This window comes from Uloborus diversus, chromosome 8 (genome assembly GCF_026930045.1).
Source record: "Uloborus diversus isolate 005 chromosome 8, Udiv.v.3.1, whole genome shotgun sequence".
NCBI classification, from domain to species: domain Eukaryota; kingdom Metazoa; phylum Arthropoda; class Arachnida; order Araneae; family Uloboridae; genus Uloborus; species Uloborus diversus.
Window position 1 is genome coordinate 133,763,367 of NC_072738.1, and position 22,283 is coordinate 133,785,649.

Here is a 22,283-nt window from a genome sequence, read left to right on the forward strand (position 1 = left end):
TTTCAATACTGAAACTTTAAAAGTGCGATTGTAGATAGTCTACCGCTGTGTTAAGGAGGGTTCTCTTTTGTTTTCAAAATTGTAGTTCTCAACACTCAGTGTTAGACTATCTGTGGTAATGATAGGGAAAGAAGAGATCTTAGGGCTCTCTCCAGGAATTTTTTTTTAATTTTAAGTCTTAAAAACGCTATGGTTGGGGGAAAAGCAGTTTTCTGAATTTGAAGTTCTAAAATCGCAACTATAGCTGTCCTTTGTGATGTTAAGAGAAAGAGTTTTCGGAAGCTCTTCTGGAATTTTCTCGAAATTGAAGCTCTGAAAACCAAATTTAAGACGGTTTTTTTAATAATGTTGACGAGAGTAGAAGGGGGGACGAGCGCTCCACTTAAATTTTCGAAACTTGTAGTTTTAAAAACGCAGTTTTGATAGATCTTGATAATGTTAGTGGAAAGTGAATATCGGTACCTTTACCCCGGCAGTTTTTTTTAATTGATACTCTAAAAACGCAATTCTAGGCTCGTCTTTGATCGTGTTGAGGAAAGAGGGAGGAATCAGGGGCTCTCTCTCCTATAATTTTTTCAAAATTGCAGTAAAAGAAACGCAGTTTTGGATGACTCTCATCAGGGTCACACGTCAAATCGTCTGATCGAGCTTTGAATCGGACATCAACCACTTGCTGTGTGTGATGTGTTCCCTTCATTGAAAAAGAGACAAGTCATTAAATTTTGGAAAGAGTACCAGGGTCGTCGCTAGGTCAAAAAACTAGGGGAGGGGGGGTATGCTTTGACGGCCCCTTAATTGTTTCAAACGCCTGTTCTAATATGCAGAGAGAGAGAGAGAGAAGATTTGGGCTTCTGGTTTAGCAGGGATAGTCATATTACTAGACCTTAGTACTAGCAATATAAATTTAATCATAAAAAGGATAATATTCAGTCAGAATTAGGGGGTTTCGGAGGGATACCTTCTAGCATTTTTTCGAAATTAAAGACATACAAACACAGTTTTAGACTATATTTTAAGTTTGGAAGGAAGGGGAGATGAGGTCCAGGATAGCATCTCTTGATATTTTTTCCAAATTTAAGTTTTCAACACAATCGTAGGTTATATTTAATTTTGTTCAGAAGAGGGGGTTCGGGGGTTCTCCCCGAGAATTTTCAAGATTGTTATTTGAAAAACACAGTTTTAGACGATCTGTGGTGATGTTAAGGGAGGAAAAGACTCGGGGTTATCATTCTATAGTTTTTCAAAGTGCTAACTTCAAGCACACATTCCCAATTGTGAATTATTTCTTATTGTGACACGTAAAGGGGGGTCCGGGGGTTTTTCCACTGTAAAAATTTGAAAAGAGTAGAGAGGGGGGGGGGGCATTCTCTCGAAAAAATTTCGATCTGTTGAATCCGCAGTTTTAGAAGATTTTTGGTAATGTTTGTGGGTGGAGAGATTCAGAGTCCTCCCATGGCAAATTTTCAAAATTTAAATTCAGTTAATGCAATCATAGACGATTTTAAATACTCTTAAAGGGGTAGAAGGTTTTGGTGAACCCCCCGAAACTTTTTCTGAATTGAAGCCTTAACAATGAAATTTTTGAGTATTTTTGGTAATATTTGGAGAACAATACTTTTAGGACACCTCAGGGATTTTTTTTTTTTTTAATTAAAGTAGAAAAGACGAAATTTATTCGGCCTTGAATGATGATGAATGATTAATTGAGAATGCATTTCTCGGAGGTTACGTTGGGAGCACTTTCACGGTTTTTCAAAATTACAGTCCTAAATACTCATGTGTATGCCATCTTTGATGACCAAAGGACAAGGGATTGGATTTCAGAACGTTTTCTTGGGATTTTTTCAGAACCTAAGTTTTAGAAACTCACTTGCAGGCCAGCTTTGGGGACGTAAAAAGATGGGTTTGGAGTTCCCCACTCTGCCTTTCAGTTTGGCTACGTTCCTCCTATCTTCATTGTAAATTTTAATTATTGTTAAACATATTCTGGTAATATTTTCTTCCAATTTTCCTTTGCTAAACACGATTATTTGCTTGAATTTTCCATAATAAAGTTTTCAATTTCCCACCTAATATTTTTATTTTCTTGCAATACAAGGGTTTGCGGCCTTAGAAAAAGGACTTATAACATTTTGAACGGATGTGGTAATTTTTTACGATACCTTAGGTCTCTATTCCACTTCATTTTATTTTAAACATGCCACTTTCCACTTGCATCTCTTGATCAAGCTTTGATTTACATACGATTTTTACGTTCAAACATTTAGAACTTTTGTTGTGAGTATTCATTACAATATTTTGAATCTCTCTTTGCATTTAACTGTTTCACTCTCTCTCAATATTTCAAATTTATTTCCGCGACCCATACATTTTTCTCCACTTAGCAATGATTTTCAGGACAACATTTTTCATCAAAAAAAAAAAAAAAGAGGAATGTTTCAGCGACCCCCATCCTTTGGGCTGCCTTAATGAAGCTGTCCTTTTTATTTATGTATTTTTTTTAACTGAAGAATCATGAAGCATGGTTTTGTATAACCAGCACCGCCGAGAGACAAGGCGTGCACCATGTTAGTTTGGTCGCCGGTCCTCCCTCCCATTATGCTAATTTTACTCTATGCACAATACTTTAATTTGAGCCTAGCTCATAGTTTCCGACTGGGCAGACCTACCCACTCTGCGGCCTAGTGAAGAGTGTATTGTTCTGAATACTTTTTTTTGCGTTAATAAAAATTTTTGAAGTGTACATTTCCGCAGCTCGTACTTAGGTACTCTTAATAAAAGATAATCATGGATGTTCCAAAATTGTATTTTAAGATTACATTTTCTATTCAAATTTCACAGAAAAAATACTTTTTTTCACTATTATTTCAATTGTTCATTTATAATTACTATTTTAATTTTTTAAAACAACGAAGAGTTTCCCTTTTTCTTCGGTAGTTGCATCGCTAAAATGATATTGGCGGCCCCACTTCTGAAAAACTGAATGGGGGGGGGGGGGTACGGCGACGGCCCTCAAGAGTACGTGAAAAAGTATTGTTAATGCATCTATTTCTTGTTGAATGAGTTTAAATATTTTTTCTTTACAAAAATTCAAAAATGTCATCCTCTAAAGAAAAAAAAAGCCTTCTGAAAAAAAAATCCCCCCCCCAAAAATTTTGATGGCGCAACTTGTGCCATAATCCCCCCCTGTGGGCACCCCTGACTTTTAGTGGTCTTTAGATCAAAAGAGGATATGAAATGCTGCATTGTACGACTGCAAAGCAATTTTTGGTATTCATGACATAGTTTATTGTAGTTTGTGCCTTATTTGTTAGTGACAGAGCATTTATTTTGAGTGCAGTGTATTTATTATGTGTTGTTTTCCCCTCCCATAGTGATGTCTTATCCTGCCGAGGGAATTGAATCTGCCTATCGAAACCATGTTGATGATGTCAGGGGTCTGTTAGATTCAAGACACCCTGGCCACTATGCTGTTTATAATGTGTCTGGAAGAGCGTACTCTTCTGTAAAATTCAATGCCAAAGTTTCTGAAGCTGGATGGCCACCAAAGAAATCTCCTCCATTGAGCACTTTAATATCATTGTGTCGAAACATGTATCTATATCTAAAACAAGATCCAAAAAATACTTGTATTGTTCATTGCCTAGTAAGTTGAATTATATATATATATGTATATTATTTTGCTTTGTGAAATTTGCGTACAATACAAGAAAAAAAAATCTGCGTCTGGCGATGGGCTCTTCAGGCCCTTTTCATTTGAATGCTGGCAAGTTGCATTCAAAAGATGTTTTTTCAATCAAAATTGCAATAGCATCTTAGCACGTTAGCAGTGCAATAGCAGGTTCTTCATCGGTCAGTTTTTGTCTTCGCATGACAAAACTATAAAGTATAAACCAACCTAAGGTAAGGAGGAATTCAGGAAGCTATAAACCAACTCCCTAATATCCTGTATAAATTTGACTTTATCATATTGTAAAATTCAATCAAACTTTAGTAACATCACACATAACGTTGTTACACCTCAAGATGTCATCACTCAATTAAATTAAAAATCTATTGAACACAATCTTGTGCATTTTTTATTTTTCAACAATAAGGTGTTGCCATTTGGCAGTTTGTGTAAAATAAAATAAATAAATATATTTACAGGGTTCGTACGGGTCATGAAAATCCTGGAAAGTCATGGAAAAAAGTTTAGCAAATTTCAGACCTGGAAAAGTCATGGAAAATTGAAATTTTCATTTAAAGTCATGGAAATTTATTTAAAGTCATGGAAAAATATCATCAGCAATGAGAAAGTAACAGTTGCTAAAACAGCAAAAGAAATCTTGAGTGATTTAACATTATTGCACTTAAAATCTATTAAAACTAGAAAATTGAACGATCCCAAAAACAAATCTGAGTTTTGAAATCTTATTGCATCCACTTCTCTAGCAGCCGCTCATCTTTTTTTGCTCTGCAATTTTACTCATTTTGATTGAACCATTATTTTCAACCTTTCTTATATATTACTTTCTGTATAGCGAACTTGCACGTTTTCGATTTTGCCATGCCCACTCAAAAAAAAAAAAAAAAAACGCAATTCAATTGCATCAGAGTTAGTTTCCATCACCCTTAAAAACTTTATTATTAAATTTATTAGAGTTTACCTTAATTTGCTGAAGGTTTTAGAAAATGAAAATCTTTAGTCAGGCGATAGAATACAAAAATAGGGGAGTTCTAATACTCTAAAACAGTAGTGCCTAAAATAGAACATACGGCCTGCAAATGCAACCCACTGCTACATTCAATGTCAGGAATCAAATACTATGTTCTGGAATTTCTGAACCTATTAATTTATATGCATTTGAAAATGTGCGTATAAGTTAATAAGTACATTTGATTCAGAAAACTTATTCGCTACTGAATGAGTTTCAAAAAAAAAAAAAAAATAAAATAAAAATAAATAAATAAATAAATAAATAAATTTCTGGTTTAGAAACATGAATTTACTAAAGAATGCGACTTTTGTTTAAAGAACCAATATAATGTCAAGTTATGCTGATGATTAACTGCACTGTTGACATTAAAAGTCAGCTTTTTAAGCAAATTTATTGGAACTTGGTAATGACTCATTCAACGACCTTTATCCAATTCATTATCATTCTGCTTGTTTATAAAAAAAATATTAGACATTTAATCATCACATTCCATTCGCTGTATTTTTACTTTACTTAAATTTATATGATGAAGACAAATAAGAATAGTTTAATTTTTTAGGTGCACACTGACATTTTTCCAATCACAAGTAAGTGATTCGATGAGTTAATGGGTGGCATTCACATAGAAGTTTCGCTAATGCACATTTCCAAAAATTGGCAAATTTTTTTATATTAAATATTACTATTATCTTCATATAACAAGGTCATGAGCATTTTTATGAAGTCACGAAAAAGTCTTGGAAAAGTCATGGAATTTTTTCATCCATATAGAGTATGAACCCTGTATTTAACATTGAAATACATTACAAATATGGATGAGGTGTTGCCTTATATATTACTAGAGATGATCTTTACGTGGGCACTTTGAAAAAGGAACCGGAATGTCAATAGCGGTCAAGTGAGGATAATAAACAATTCGGATTGTCCCCTCAAAAAAAATCCTATACTTGCTCAGGAAAGCTGCCAGTTTTTAAATATTTAAATTCCTTCCAGTTTTGTTTAAAGTTTCCTCGGAACCAAATTTGGTGATAGGCACACTTGCAATTTAATTTAAGTTGGTTTTCGTGTAATGAAGTTTTCCACTCTTTATTCACTTATTTATGAAACTAAAATTGTTACTTAAATAAAATCTTATAGGAAAATATGTGAGAATACATTTTTATGGTTATATTTGGTGCAAAAACAGGGTGGCGACAGATCAGGGAAATCAGGGAAAAGTCAGGGAAATATCAGGGAATTTTGAAAAAATAACAAAAAATCAGGGAAAAGTGATTTTATGAAGAAAAAATTTTTTTTTTGCTTTACAAAATTAAGTTCTCCAATTCCCTACGCATTTTCCGCCAATTATCTGTTCAAAAAGAAAGTAAAATTAATGAGATGCGATTATACACTGCCGTATATTTGTGCATTTTTTTCCTCAACGTCAAAGTATTGAATCTTACTTATTAACAACAGGATGAACTTCCTAAGATTGCTTCGTGTCTTTTAGGTTGTTTATTTTACCTAGCTTGAAATTTCCTTTTACGCTTTCAATGCTATGTAAAATAAACAACCATACAGCCAAAGAGGAAGCCTTCATTAATGCCTTAGCTCCTTTGCCTTTATTTCATTATCTTGAAGTAATTAGCGTATTGCAATCACGATTTCAAGAAGTCTTCGATTTTTGAATTAATACTATAAAAGCTTAAAAGTTATTACTTCTTCACGTTTTTAATTAAATTGCTAAAATTGAACTTTCAATAAAAAAATCTTGCCGTTATACTATTTGTTGTCACCGCAAATTATAAAGGTTTTCTTTTCTTCAGACTTAAGTGATACTTTAATTTTATAACCAAGTTGTATACTTCTTTTATATATTTTGAAATTAACTAATTGCTTTTTTTTTTCTTCTTGCAGTTCAAAGTTGTTTGTTACAAAAGCAATAATCTAAGATTTTTTTTCGTCACATACTGAAATCATTTGAAATAGAGTTAACTTGTGTACTTAAGTAAATATATTTATTTTTTTTATTGTTAAAATGCTGTATTCATTCATTAAAACCTATGTTTTTGATTAGAGAAAAGCTCTCTATGAATGGATGTCAAATGGTTTCATCTGTTTTGCATAAATATGTCAAATAGTTATGTAAGAATAACTACAGTACTTCTATTTTTTCACTATTACTTGTTATTCTTGCAACAATTATTATACTGTTTGAGAACTTAGTTCAAAATAATTTCAATTACTTTTTAGTAATATCATAAATACACATATGTTTTTAAGAGATTTTAATAGTTTCTTAAAATTCTTATGTAAGTGGTTTCTGGAAACAAAGTATTTTTTAAAAAAAATTTCTATAATATTTCCATTGTAGAAAAATTTAATATACTGTTTTGTAGGTTTTTTCTCCCAAAAAAATTGACTTGATATGTTTTTTTTAACTATTTTATTAAAAAAGTAGCATCTTTTTAAAATATATCTTTAGTTACACAACTTAAAACGTTTAAAATACTGCATTTTATACAAACATACAATGGATTTCAAGTAGAGCAAAGAAAGAAAACCATTATCATTGGTAACGTAAACCAGGGAAATTTGGTGAACTTAATCAGGGAAATCAGGGAAAAGTCAGGGAACTTTTTTTCACAGTTCCTGTCGCCACCCTGAAAAAGCAATATCCAAATCAACACTAGAAAGTATTTTTAATAAAAAAGAGCATTACGAAATTTTTTCGAATGAAATACCAATTTTAATTACTGTTAGAAAAGTAAATTATCAAACGAAAACGGGGGGTGGGGGGGTTATTGATCAGTTTTTTTAATAGTTGTCTTTACATTCTGATTTTATGATGTTTCAAAATAAAATTATAAATGTAGCTATTGAATTAAGTCAAGTACCTGTGAAGTAAAATAATTGTTTTGATAACAAAACAAATGTGATGCTTTAAGTACATGCAAATCTTAATTACTTAACTTAAATTTAAAAACAATTAAATGCAATTTTTTTATTATTTGTAAATTTTTAAGTAAATGATAAATTCTATGAATTTCTGTGCATAATTTTTAAATTGTTCAAATTTAACTATAGTGGGACCTCAGAAATCCAAACAAATTGGGACTGAGACTTGTTCAGATTTACCGGGTGACCTATTTAAATTCTTGTTATTAGCTCATTAGTGATATAGCTCAAAAGTGATAATGAATCAATTTTACCCTGATAAAGCATGAGTGCTTAATACGTCATCTATTTTGCAGTAGCAGGAATCTAGTCATATGTATAGTATAGTACAAAGAAGTACAGAGTGAGTGTACTGATGCTAATGTTTATACATACCGTGTAGCAAACCAATTCATTTTGCTATGCCAACAAAAGATTATCGAATTCAGTCCGACATAAATTACATATTTTCAGTAAGTTACCACCCTATAGCCGGGCTAAGGCAGAAAAACATGAAATACACTGCCAACTCAGTCATTCCAACCAAGGACTGCAGTTTCGTGCTTATTAGCTCTCATCAACCTGGCATAGGAAGGGGCTGAGCTGGAGGTGGAGAACCTCTTAAGGAAGCCATGAGTTCCAAACAAAGTGGTAGCTAATACAGAATTAGCACTGACCAGACGAGTGACCGAAGCAATAGTTTGGTTCAACTCAAAGATTGAAGGCAAAGCATGATATTTTCTGTAAGTTACCGCCCTGTAGCCAGGGCTAAGGCAGAAAAACATGAAATACACCTCCAACTCAGTCATTCCAGTCAAGGACTGCAGTTTCGTGCTTATTAGCACGCATCAGCCTGGCATAGAACGTGTGTGAGCTGCAGGTTGGAAACCTCTTAAGGAAGCCAAGAGTGCCAAACAAACTGGTATCTAATACAGAATTAGTACTGACCAGACGAGTGACCAAAGCAATGGTTTGGTTCAACTCAAAGATTGAAGGCAAGGCATGGTATTTTCAGTAAGTTACCGCCCTATAGCCAAGGCTAAGGCAGAAAATACAATGCCTTGCTTTCAATCTTCGCGTTGAACCGAACCATTGTTCAGTAACTCATCTGGTCAGTGCTAATTCAGTATTAGCTAGTATTAGGTTGTTTGGCACTCTTGACTTCCTTAAGAGGTTTTCCACCTCCAACTCAGTCACTTTCCTATGCCGGGCTGATGAGTGCTAATAAGCACGAAACTGAAGTCTTCGGTTAGAATGACTGAGTTGGGGTGTATTTCATAAGCTACATACCTTATGAAATACACCGCCAAAAATCTGAAAACATTTGAATGCAATACATTGCTGTATTATGTATTGCATTCAAATGTTTGCTAAAAGTAGATGGGATTAAAAAATTGAGCTTTTGAATCATAATTGTTCATTTTTCCTTTTTTTCTCTTCCCCAAATCTAAATTTAGTCCTTCATTGACTTCTCAAACTGTTCAAATTATTCAGAATTTAGGATATCCTTTGGTTTGTTTTTCTGAGGTTCCACTGTGTTAACTGTTGAAATGTAATGTTTTGTTATTTCGCATCCTTGCTTCTGAGACATTTTTAACATAGAAAAAGCCATGATAATTAAATGTACTACTTTTCAATGTATTGAGTAATATCTTATTAGGTAGGTACATCTAAAACATAATTATCACTATAAGCAGATTGAAAATGCAGTTTGAATGAAAATTTTGCTGGGACCACAGAAAATATCATTATAGAGAGTATTGTTATATACAAGTTTCACAAAAGGATATTTTATGCTTTTTTTGTGTATGTGTGGGCGGGGGGGATCTTTTCTCACTAGTATATGACTCTCAATTACTTTTATATTTCCATATAGGATGGAAAATCATCATCTGCAGTTCTTGTTTGTGCATTTCTTATATTTTGTAAATTATTTAAAAAACCAGAAGAAGCACTTCAACTTTTCGCATTAAGAAGATGTGGGGTAACGATGGTACCATCTCAGTTCAGGTAATATTTTGTTTCAAAATTACATGTTGGTCCAATTCATCCTAATTTCTGTGTTAAATGCTAAAATAATGTTAATAAATTAAAGTTTCTATTTTGAATTTTGTTTTAATTATTAATTATTATTATTTTACTCAATTTTTTTTTAATATGTGGTCAATGGCAGATTTACTATGTTGCAAATGCTGCAATTGAGAGAGGCCCCACAACTATAGGGGCCTCAAAGGGGATGCAAAAATGCTCATGATAAATGTTTTACATATTTCTGTGGTAGACAAAAGGGCCCTAAAAATGCTTTGCAACATGCCCCCAAAGCTATAAATCTGGCACTGTAAGTAATGTTACTATGATAATGTATTATAAATTTAAACACGTATGTGCGAAAGATGTTCAGTAATCCAATCTTAAAGTTATTTTGCTATGCAGTTACTGTAATAATAGATCTTTATTTTATGGATCATTATTTAGATTTTATTTGAAATGCAATATTACATTTTCTACAAATATAATCCATCTGTTATTGCTTTATGGGTGATTCTCCAAAATCCTAACAATATTATGTCCCAGTAGCCTAACACAAAAATTGTTTAACTCAGAAAGCGTTTTCATTTTTTAATAGTTGGAAATAACTTATCTGATGTTATTCTACTCTTATTAAAACAATAACTAATTTAGTTTTTTCTACAAAAAATGTTAAATAACCTGAAAGTCACACTTTTGGCGTGTCCCCATTCATGTTTCAAATGAACTTCAATTATTTAAAAATTTTACATAAACATTCCATAAATTCAATTTGTAGTACAAAATTAAGCATACTAAAAAGGGGAAAAATAGCATTCTTTAAATAAATTAAATTATTTAAATCATCGACATACATCGTTTTAAACTTTGTCCCCAGGTTTCATGTCATTCTCCCTATCCTAGGAATGAGTTCAATTATTATAGATTAAAAAAATGAATTTTGGATTTGCTGTGCTGCAACACTTTATTACAACCATTTTGTTAGATTCCTTGAGTATTAAGTTCATATGATTTGTCTGCTATTCTTACTAAAACTTTGAAGTTCAAAAATGGGTATGTAACATATTTGCTGTCATTTTCCTTGACAAAATTCCTGTGTTAAATAAAAGAAAAATAATGATTCTACTCATAGTGTATAGTTGAATTAAGAGTTTAGAATCGAAAAATTACATTAGTTACCTAAATTACAATCCTGGTCTTTCGCAACAGGCATATTGTGTGGAAAGTGTCATACTCCTGTCCTAAAAAAAGTATCATGCTCCTGTCCTTAAAAAAATCACTCTCCTAGCATTATTTCTCAAGCACTGGTAATGCATCCCATAGAATAGAAGGATTTATTTCTGATACATTAGCTGGAAAATAAGATTGATTAAAAAAAAAGAAAGTTAAATTTGACAAACGATAAATAAAAAAATGTATCAGTGGAATAATTCTATTTATTTAATTTTTTTGTTGTTGTTGTTCAGAGGAAGCGTTCCAAAAGACATTTATTTGTTAGACATTTGTTTATCTAAATGTTGCTGGAATAGGTTAGCGATGTTGCTATAAATTTCGTAGTTGCTTTAAATTAAATTGCTGATTCCCTTTTTGTTTTATGTTTTTATTTCCTGAACTATAAAACAATTGGCAGGTAATGAGAAGGTAACTTTTCTTTTTGTAAAGTTTATCATACTGTGTATGACTACAGGGCCCAATACAGGCTGATTTTACTACCGTTTTTCGGTACCTTCACAAAAATCTTGTTTTGAAATCGGTACTTTCACAAAAATCAAGTAATAAATCAGTAGCTTCACAAAAACATCGAAAATTTCACAAAAATTAGCATTATAAAATTTGTTTCTCTGTTTAAAACAAAATTTACTCACAAAATAAAATTCTAAGCAGGTCTATATGAACAATCCCTTAAATAGAAACCTTTTTGTAGTATTTTAACTCATTTTTAGCTGTTGTATTTATGCAATATTATTGCAATCTTTCAACATCTGTTTTGAAAAACCGTTTTTTCTCATAATTTTCTATATTGTACACAGTACATAGCCTATTAAGCTGAAATTACGATGGTATTTTTCATACTTCTTAGGTTTCCAGCTCCCCCCCCCCCTCCCCAAAAAACGAAATCTGTTAAAAATAATACCAGATGACATTTACACTTTTCAAACTGAAATTTCACTTGTTCCACTTCTCTTTTACAAAAATTAGGATGCCTCTAAAAGTTCACAAAAACAACACTGATAAAAAAAAAACTTTCACAAAAATAGAATGATGCAATACTTTCACAAAAATAGGTAGCCAGAAAAAAATCCTGGATTGGCCTCTGGACTAACTTAATGAAAGTTTTAATGTAGAAATCGATTTTATTTTCTGTTGAAATGAATGTCGGTTATTCAAAGTGTAAGCTATTCAGAGTGAATACTATGGACAAACCTATGTGGGACTTGCACTCTAAGAAATTGGGGGTGTCGTTAAGGGAGGTTTCACATAAATTTTGTTTCTTCATTTAATTAACCAAATTTTTTGATTTAAGCTTCAGTTTTTCTTTATTACTATAGTTACATTTTAGATAATCCATAAAGAAATTCATTTTGTAACTCTCTTGGTGCTGCTTGTCAGTTTCTTGCTGTATGAAAATTTGACCCCCATCTTTCTAGGCTGTAACATAGTTAAAGTGAGTTCCCTCTATTTTTCTCTGAATAAGTTCCTAACAAAGAGTAAGTATTATTTTTTTTTTCAAATTTTTTTCAGCATTTTTATTTTATTAAATATGATTGGAAAATGTCAGGTTTTTGGAGAACCACCCTTATGCTTCTGTTGTTCTATTAAAAATAAATATTTATATTTTTACCCAGAAACTATTTTGTGATATCTTGATGATTCCCCTTAAGATTTAGTTTTCAATCAGGTAGTAATTCATATGCTAAACATTTTTTTCCAGGTATATACAATATGTTGCTAATATTGTATCCGACAAACCTGTCTATCCTCATACTAATCCTGTTGCAATTAACTCAATAGTGATGAAACCTGTCCCTCTTTTTACTAAATTAAGGTAACTACCTTTTGATACTATTAAGATACTATGTAAAATATGAACTGTTATCATATTTTCAAAAACGTTTGTATTAATGGTTTTCAATCCATTCTTGCGCAAAATTATATTTTTAACTGATTGTTTTAAAGAGATGTTGGTTTGCTCAAATATTTTTATTATATGAAGGAAATTACATTTTACATTAGCTTACAGCATAGATTTTCTAATTATTCTAATGCATGATTCATATAATTGATGCTACTTTGAGAACAATTATGCATACATTTTTTCATTACATTTTTAGAGATGGATGTAGACCTTTTGTTGAAATTTATGTTGGTGAGGATCGAGTTTTTACAACCTCACAAGAGTATGAAAGAATAAGGTAATTTTTTTTACCCATAATTATTTTTATGTAGTTGATTAGTAATATTTCAATTACATAGCTAATTTTTTAAGCAGATTTTAAAATTTTAATTACAGTAGTCACTGATTAATGTGATCACTTAGGGACACAACGAGTTTGATAAAATCGGTAACAATGAGCAAATTACGAAATAGCATTAAACTTACCTATCTAAACCAGACATACTGAGTTTCAAAATGAAATTAGAAAGCAAATCTTATATTTTTGCATTGAACCATAAAAACAAAAAAATTACACATTTTGAAAAAAATCATCTATTATTGAGTGTTTTCTGCTTTTAAAAAGCTCATTGCTTGTAATCAATGTTTGTTGTAGTCATTAGAGCTGTATTGTACTCCAGGTTTCAACACGTTCCTCAATTTAGTATTTTTAGGATTTGGCTGAACAATAAAGCATTCATCTTATTCATCAGTTCCATCCTCCATCTGTTTTCCTGTAATAGTCTTGCAAACTTCTGGTTTTTTTAATGTGGAAACTATAATGATATTTTGATCTATCTATAAATCAAACTTTAGACGTTTCATCTAAAGAATTTATCTTAATTAGTTTCTTGGTGACCTTTTTTGTAAAATCTTGAGTAGGCAAATAATTTTCTGATCGTTTCAAACGCTATCCCTGAAATGAAAACTGATAATATTAAATGATTTCAAATAAAGTGATATATTTAACATTGAAATAAATAGAAAAAATCAGGACCGAGTGATTTTGATAGCAATAAATGACTGATAATATTATTCGCGATCACATTATTAAGTGGAGTCTACTGTATCTACGTTTTTTATGTGTCTTTACTTTTATAATGCTTTTGTTTTCTACCGTTTTTATTCTGGAAGCAATATCAGATAAGAATAATTAAAATTTTACATGTGTAAGTACAATGTTGATCAGGGCTGCCAAAGCTTGGATCCCCCCCCCATTTAAGGTTTTATTGATGAGAAAGTTTCATTTAAAAATATTTTAACAAAAGAACATTATATTTTTACTAACATGTAATTTTTCAGCTGAGCAGACTAGAATAGAGCTTTCTTTCATGCTCATGTTGTAACTGAACAAAATGATTACGTTGGGGAAAAAAGAAAGAGAAAATCTTCCTCGCTCTGGTCATACATGTACTCTTTATATCGTAAATCTTTCTTTCCTATCTGTGTTTTTTCATCAAGTCAAAACATTTTTAAAAAAAGGTAACCGATTTTATTTTTGCATTGGAAGACAGTTTTTGCTAGATTTTTTTAAAGAAATTGCTGAAAAAAAAGTATTCTGAATACAATTTGGAATTAGCTATCATATTTTTTACTTAATGATTTTCAAGAACTATAATTGACCAACTACAATGGTCACAATTACAAAAAAATATAAAAAAACCTGAATTAATTACCTGATCTTGGGATTTCTTGTCTACATTTTGGGAAATGAATGTGCCTAATCTTTGGTTTTACGAAAAATCTCTATGGCACCTCTGATCTTGATGTAAGTAAGTGATTACAAAATCCAAGCAGGGTGGTATCTTTTTACTGTAGGAAGAATCTTAAATGCAAATAGGTTTTAGTATCCTTTTGTTAAGTATTTTCACATTCTTTTTTGTAGGCATTTCAACATGTCTGATGGCCAAGTCAGTATTCCGCTTAAAACTGCAGTGTTTGGTGATATTACATTAATAGTGTATCATGCTAGGTCAACATTTGGAGGAAAAGTTCAAGGGAAGGTAATGTATATCAGATGCTTATAGTTGTTATTATTTTTGTTTTTGAGGTGTGAAAATCTTCCATATTTCTGCAAATTTCCAGATTTTTTTGTTGTAATATTTTCTTAATTTTCTATTTTTTACGGTTCTTTAATCTACCTGAAAAAAAGTTTCATTTCTTCAACTTGAGATGAGATGAAAACTGAAAATTCTCAAACATTGTTTTATCTTTAAATGTGATTCAAATTTACTATTAATTGGCAGTTATTTGCCCAAAGCTATCTGTCTTCTAACTAAAGTGTACATTGTGCAGTTCCACTTAAGTTCATTAAGTAAAATGATCAGCAACAATTATTAAATTGAAAAACTAACCACTGGATTTTTTAAGATTTTTTCTCTAGGCCTATTTAAGTACTAGTTTATTATATAAAGCATTAAATGTATAATATTATGTTATTAAACTATAATATGTTATGCTAATCAGTTCATATTTGTAAATTCTGTTAAACTACCTTTAAAATGCATATTGCTTTGCATATTTTAATTAAAGTTTCTATTATTTACTATAATGCAAATGAGTCATATGAGAATTCATATCATGAAGCATAAAAATGAGTTTTTTTTTTATTTTTAGGTTACAGCATATAAAATCTTACAGCTGCAGCTGAATACTGGTTTCATAGCTCCTGGAACTCAATCTCTAACCTTCAGCAGGTGTGTAAACAAATGACTTCTTCATGGAATGTTTTCAGTAGCCATGTAATTGTGTTTAAAATACTCTGCCTCATTTCATGGCCAAAATAAAAGTTTCCTTTCATATTTTGTTTTGATCTTGGTCTGTTATGCATTTAGTTTAAATTGAGTAGTTGTTTTGTCAGGATTTAGAAGAATAGTTTGTGCAGTAATGACTCACTGGTATAAGAAGTCTGAAAATATCATATTTGTAATTAAAGATCATTATCATATTTTCAAAGCAAAGAAAAAATGGATGAAGTAAGTTCATTAAAAAATAATAATAATTAGAAAACAGCACTTGTGTTTGTGTCTATTAAATACTTTTTAACAGTCAGTTTTATTTGTGATGATTTATGTACTCTGATCTTCAGTAATAATTTTTATTTAAATAATTAAAAAGAATAAATACTTTTCAAATGCTTATGTAAGGTATTTAAAATTTTTCACAAATTAGTTTTTGAGGTGGGATTACTCAAAAGCACAATTTTTGTAAAAGTCTGAAAATAAGCCAGTTTTCAATGCTTAACAAGTAAATATCCAACAAACTGTTTTTGCTTAAAAAACTTTTTGTGATTTTGTGGAAACCGGTCTTGCTGCCATGATGTGTGTTTAAAATGATAAATGTTTAAAAATAATTTCCTTGATTAATGCATGAAAGCCTTATAGTTACAATTATAATGTATTACATTAGTAGTAGTTAAAATTTTATTAAATTTTAATATGTCTGTATATTTTTAATAAAAGGCTTTTGACGACCATTTTTTTTGTCTACAAGTATAACTTATTGAAAACTGCCTTTGGAGATCAGCTGGCTGGAAAATTTATGTAACTTTCAGCAAATAAAACTACTTTTCGAGACCAGTGGCCAGTTTCTATATATAACTTTAATAGCGCATGTTAGCAAACAGTTGGGTTGCCTAATCTCTAAGTGTAGGTGGTTTTTAAGTTATTACTTTTAAATAAAAGTAATCACATATATATTGTTTCATCATCTGTTTAAAAATAGCTAAAACAATGAATACCCGGAAAATGAAAACAAAATCGCTAATTAAATATGAAGTTACTAAAATAAAAATAATTTTATTATTTGAATATATTTAACAAAAACAGAATATCGGTAATAAAATGGCAAAAGCATCAAGTTTCGCAAAAAATATGTCCTACCTAATCAGGGATAGCTTTTAAATAAAACATAGAGAATTATAACAATAAAAGCAAAAATTTTAAAATTCATTTTCATGTTCTCAGTAAATTTTAGGGAATGTTTTTATAAACTTTTCATGTGTTAAATAATTTCCAGCATTTTGGAGAAATGTTTAATACAAATGCAAGTTAAAAGGATTAAATATATATATATTTCCAAATATTAACCTTTTTCCTATATTTGTTATTGAACATTTTTATCTATTATTGGTTAGTACTATTAAATTTAATAAACTGAAAATAATAATTTAAGACAAGAAAAAAGGACCAGAATCCCACAATTTACTCCTGGTTTGAAAAATATATTGTGCTTAGTTGTTGCCATTGCAGAACAACTGCTTGTCGACTATGAAGGTGTTAAAACTATTGTCAAGAAGTTGCAACTTAAAAATTAATATAGCTTCCAATTTCAATTATTTTAAGCACTAATAAAGCTTCAAATTTCAGTTATTACAAACACTGGTCAAATCTGCGAGAAATTCCCAACTAACACTCTGTACTTTGCTATCAAACCTGGCTAAAATTTCTTATTTTTCTCTAGGAGAGAATTAGATGGAATTGAAGAGATTGATCGCTATCCAGAAAATTTCACAGTAACTTTAGGTGTGAACATATCTGAGAAAAAATCTGATATTTTGCCAATATGGAAGGAAATATCTCAAATGCACTTGAATCCCCGGTTATTATTCAATACTGATGAAGAGCTGGATACTTGTTTGTGTAAGTATGCAGCATTCTTTATAGAGTCTGTATCTTCTCTTCCAGAATTATTCAATCACTAATTTTTCATTGATTTCCCAAAGCTCATTTTGGTCAACCTAAATCCGAATCTGAGTTTGCATCAACTATAAACTGGCAAGAAAAAGAGGCATTTGTAAGTATCATTTTTTGTTGTCCTACATATGATTTATCTGTTATCGTTGATAGAACTACCAAAAAAAAAAAAAAGCAGTTTTGTCTTCTAACTGCAGTAAGTTTAGATAACACAACTAAACATGAATTTCACTGCTCATTCTTGGTTTTGAAATTGATTTCCGTTAAAGAATGAGCTCAAAAAAAAAAAAAAAAAAAAAAAAAAAAAAAAAAATCAAATGTATATTGAACTGTATTTACTTTTGATTTAAATATTTAAAAATGATATTAGCATTAAATTCTGTGTACTTCCTTTGCATTTTAAAATTTTATTGCATGAAAATTTTCGAAATCTCGGATATTCCATTTTAAAAAGTGAAAAATTCTCTAATAGTCTGAGAACTTTAATTGATGGCTATAAATGATGAGATTTAGGGCTAATATGTTTTATTGGTAATAACCAAAAAATATTGACATAATATGTAAGGGAAATTATATCTTCTGTTTTGAATTATATTAATCATATTATTATAATTCAATTAATATTAATCATAACATTAAAATTTATCAATTAAGTGCAATAGGGAGCACTTCCCTAGTTTTTGAAATTTACTAATTTCTTGCTGGAATATACAACGTGTCCTCGTTTAACCTGGAAGACCTCCATTTTTGCAATTCTTAGAACTAGATGCATAGTTCCAATTGCATAAGTGGTCAAAAAAAATTGTAGATTTAAGAAATTAAAAATTTAAAGGGGAGAAAAAAAAGAAAAGAAATCAAGCTTTTTATATGGTCACCCAAGTCCCCTACATTGTATTTAGAAAATCACAAGCATGAGAAAGCAATTTGAACACAAAAAAGTTTGACATTAGTGTGACCAATTATTCACTGTGATGCATTGTTCTGTGATGACTTACACCACTTCTCACTCAGTCAATTACACCTTCTGAGGAAATATTGTGGTTTACAAGGGTTTAAAATTTTATGTGTGCATAAAAGAGTGCGTTTTTTCGAATTGTGTGAGCTTTTGAAGAATGTTTTTACATATCATAGCATAAACATTTTCATTTATTTTTCAATAGCAATAAAAAGAAATTTTTTTTTTACTTCAAGAACATATTTAAAAAAAAAGACGATAGGCTCCAATCTAATCTTTTGCACGGCCCCTACTAATTTTGAACTCTAATATCTGCCTTAATTTTTTCCCTAAGGTTTCGAATTTTTAGTTGGCAGTGGCCTCTGCAATCCCTGCGGCGCGGAGGATGGGGGAAGGGGGGGCAGAGGTATGAAGACGCTCACTCTGAAAAAACAACAACAAAAACTTAATATTATTTTTAAACAATTCTTCTGTACCGAAGTATATGTATGCTACTGTTTAGTTGGTATTATTTTTCAATGGATAATAGTCCCCTAAATAATATTATGCAGATCTAGGTACTGTACAGTAAGTTGGATTTCATATTTTTCTTTGATTTTCTTTTTCACTTCAAACTTTTACTATCTTAATTCTTTGTTTTACTTTGACCATTTTTGCAGTTGAAAGTATTCATCTAAGACTAACAGTTACCAAAATACATTTATATATATTTATTAGCTTTGAATTGATGCTGGTTCACCATTCCGGTTCTGCTTTTCCGGGATGCGGAATTCAATCATTTCTCATTGGCACTGCAATACTGAGGAATGGATGATTTTGCCTCTGATATGAAAATATTTTCACATTTATTTCAGACATTTTTTTCAAATTTCAGCTTGCCCCTGATGGTTCGGATAGTGATAACTCGGCTAGTCCTACACCAACACCGACTATTGCAGACGATGTTCAGCCTCCAGTGCCTGAAATGGATCTTCTTAATCTGAGCAACAATTGTGCTCCGGCCCCTTCTACAAACCAAAATGCTGAACCTGTAAACCTCTTGGATATAGATAACGATATGAACAGTGCAACTAGCAATTTTGACCTTTTAATGAATCCTCAAGCTGTTCCAGTTATAGGTAAATTACTCAGATGTTATGCCTTAGAGAATTATCTTTAAAATCAAAGTGATTTTCTCTTGTATTCTTGTGCTTTGCTTAGGGAAAATAAATGAAAAATGAACTTATGGTGAATACAGTATTAGGGTGTTTTGAATTTTCTGTTTATTTGTTTCCACTTTTTGTTTTAAAATTTTGTTGTGTGTGAAATTGATTAATTTCTGCAATGCATAATAAAGTACTGAGATTACAAACTCTGAATAGGTACTATGGAACTTAACAAAAATGTTTTTTGAAAGTGTTTACCTACCTGTCAGGAAAATTTTAATAAAATTAAATTCATTCTAAGTAAGAAGAAACTTTTTATCATAATATGAATAACAAGTATTTTATGGAAGTATGTTCGTATTCTATGAAAATTATGTACAATCATTCATTATAACTTTTATCCAAAAATGTTCTATTTCACAGTACCACTAACATGTTTAAATAGTTTGATTGTATTTGTTGGCATCAAGCAGAAGAAGCCTTCCTGTTGGCATGAAGCAGAAGAAACATTCCTGAAATATTGTATAGTTATCCAAAAATTAAGAAGTACAGTGGAGCACCACAAATCCGCCGACCAGAAAACCCGAAAAGCGAGTTGATTTTGTTTCGAAAATAATTTTGTGGTTAAATTTTTTTTGCAAGCTTAAAATTACTGTATTTTTGGACCATAATTTGACGTTGACAAAAGTCCTTAAAATATCCCGCATGGTGAGTGCACCAAAAAAGTGCCGATTGAATAAAAAAAGCAAATTTTTTCTTGCATTATTTTAAGAAATTTTTTCCACTACAAATTTACTTTCCATGCTTATTTTCTTTCTTTTATAACCTGCAGCTCGATCATTTTGCCCAAACAATGTTTTGGACTCATAATATGTGTTATGCCTCATCATGCAATTGGCGCCGTGCCGATCGATGGAATCAACTATAAATTTCTTTTTTCTAAAAAATAAGTTTGTGTTTTGTGCTGTATGCTTTGTATTGTGTACAATTGAAGGCTTAATGAGAAATATTGTAAACCAAAAGCAGCTACTTAAACATTGCTGCATAATTTCGGCAAAATGTGAATATTATACATAAAACATGGCATCAAAGGAACACAAAATTACAAGAAATTCAGCATGTAAAAGCCAAATGAGAATGGTTTTGGATATTTAAATTAAAAATCAAAGCCTTAAGTATTGAAAATAGAAGAAATATCAAGTGTTTTCAAAATAGCGCAATTTATTTGTTTTTGTTGCTTCATGGCAGTGGTTACTTCAGGAACATTTATTTTTGAGTTAAAATTTTTTAAAGTAACATTGGAAAGAAAATCTTAATTAGATTTTTAAAAATGATTTCAAAAAAATTTGACTGTCTAATAAAGCAATACATATATGAGTATTTTGCTGTATTTATTGTTGTTTTAATTTTTCCAATTTTAAGATATTGCTTACAGTTAGTTTCTTTGTGGCATTAAATCAGCAAAGTCCTAAAATCTGCACAACCACTTCTCCAAAGTTGTGTGGATTTTTGTTTCCTTTCTATAATAGGTTTGAAATCCATTTAAAAGAAATGGTTTGCCTGGTGCAAAGTTATCCTGCCGTTTAGGGTACCTGTGAGCCATGTCAGAAATGGAGTTCAAAATAAAGTATTTTTTAATAAAAAAATTTTGAAAAAAAAAAAAATAGAACCAACTTCAAAATTGCTCTAAAAAGCGAAAAATAATTTTATTCTTTAAACACCTTCGATAATACTTTTAAACATAATTTTTGAAGTTGGCGCAAAAACGATCGATAAAATCATTCACAGCCATAACTCAACTACAAGTATAAATTTAACCAGGTCCAGTTTCTTCACTACCACATGCATTACGCATTGATGACAGCATATTTGAGTAACGATATGAATGTTTCGTTCCTAAATTTGGATGATTTTTTGATAAAAATATGAACGAAGCATGGTTACAATGGATTTTACTTTTTGTTTTTGCGCCAACTTCAAAAATTATGTTTAAAAGTATTATCGTAGGTGTTTAAAGAATAAAATTATTTTTCGCTTTTTAGAGCAATTTTGAAGTCGTTTCTATTTTTTTTTTTTTTTTTCAAAATTTTTTTATTTCATTCTTTTTAGTGTAAATGTAGATATTTCAGTAAAAGTAAGAAGTTACCAAGTAAGAAGTGCGGCTCTATATCACTGTATTGCTTTAGAAAAGCCTTTATTCAAAATTATCATTACAATTACTATTAATGTTACAGTTATATGGCACCAAACTTTTATAACAATGAGTTTTTATATTGTCGCGTAGATGAAGATAGCGAAGACAATGTGAAAGCCAAATGAAGCGAATACTCGTTAGTCTCAACTCGAGATCTTTATTCAGAACCACGAATGAACGTTACATCTCCTTATATACAACTTGAAAGTGCTGGAACTTTCTAGACTTGAAAAGATACAGAAATTAATAGAACATTCGAGAAAATACGGGAAACAGTAGAAACGAAATTTTAGTAAAATTCACTTTGTCCTAGTCGGGATTTGAACCCGGGTTGCTCGTGTGGGAGACGAGAATTCTACCACTGAGCCACCGTTATCCACGGATGAAATGAGCGAACTTCGCTCTAATATGATTTTAATCATTTAATAGGGAAATTTACTGTTTTTTGCCCATACCTTTTTATCTAAAGAACAAATATGGTCAAACAAAGTAATGGG

General features: G+C 30.7%; 1 protein-coding gene across 1 annotated transcript in view; it reads left to right on the forward strand.

Moving 5' to 3' along the window:
• Positions 1–3,374: 3,374 nt before the first annotated feature.
• LOC129227634 (cyclin-G-associated kinase-like) overlaps positions 3,375–22,283 on the forward strand; it is a gene marked incomplete at its 5' end in the record, with an annotated part of 32,953 nt that continues 14,044 nt past the window's right edge. Inside the window, 9 exon segments of the mRNA XM_054862222.1 lie at positions 3,375–3,646; positions 9,493–9,626; positions 12,577–12,690; positions 12,977–13,057; positions 14,684–14,801; positions 15,415–15,494; positions 17,260–17,438; positions 17,522–17,592; positions 19,322–19,565. Coding sequence (XP_054718197.1) covers positions 3,375–3,646; positions 9,493–9,626; positions 12,577–12,690; positions 12,977–13,057; positions 14,684–14,801; positions 15,415–15,494; positions 17,260–17,438; positions 17,522–17,592; positions 19,322–19,565 — 1,293 coding nt within the window.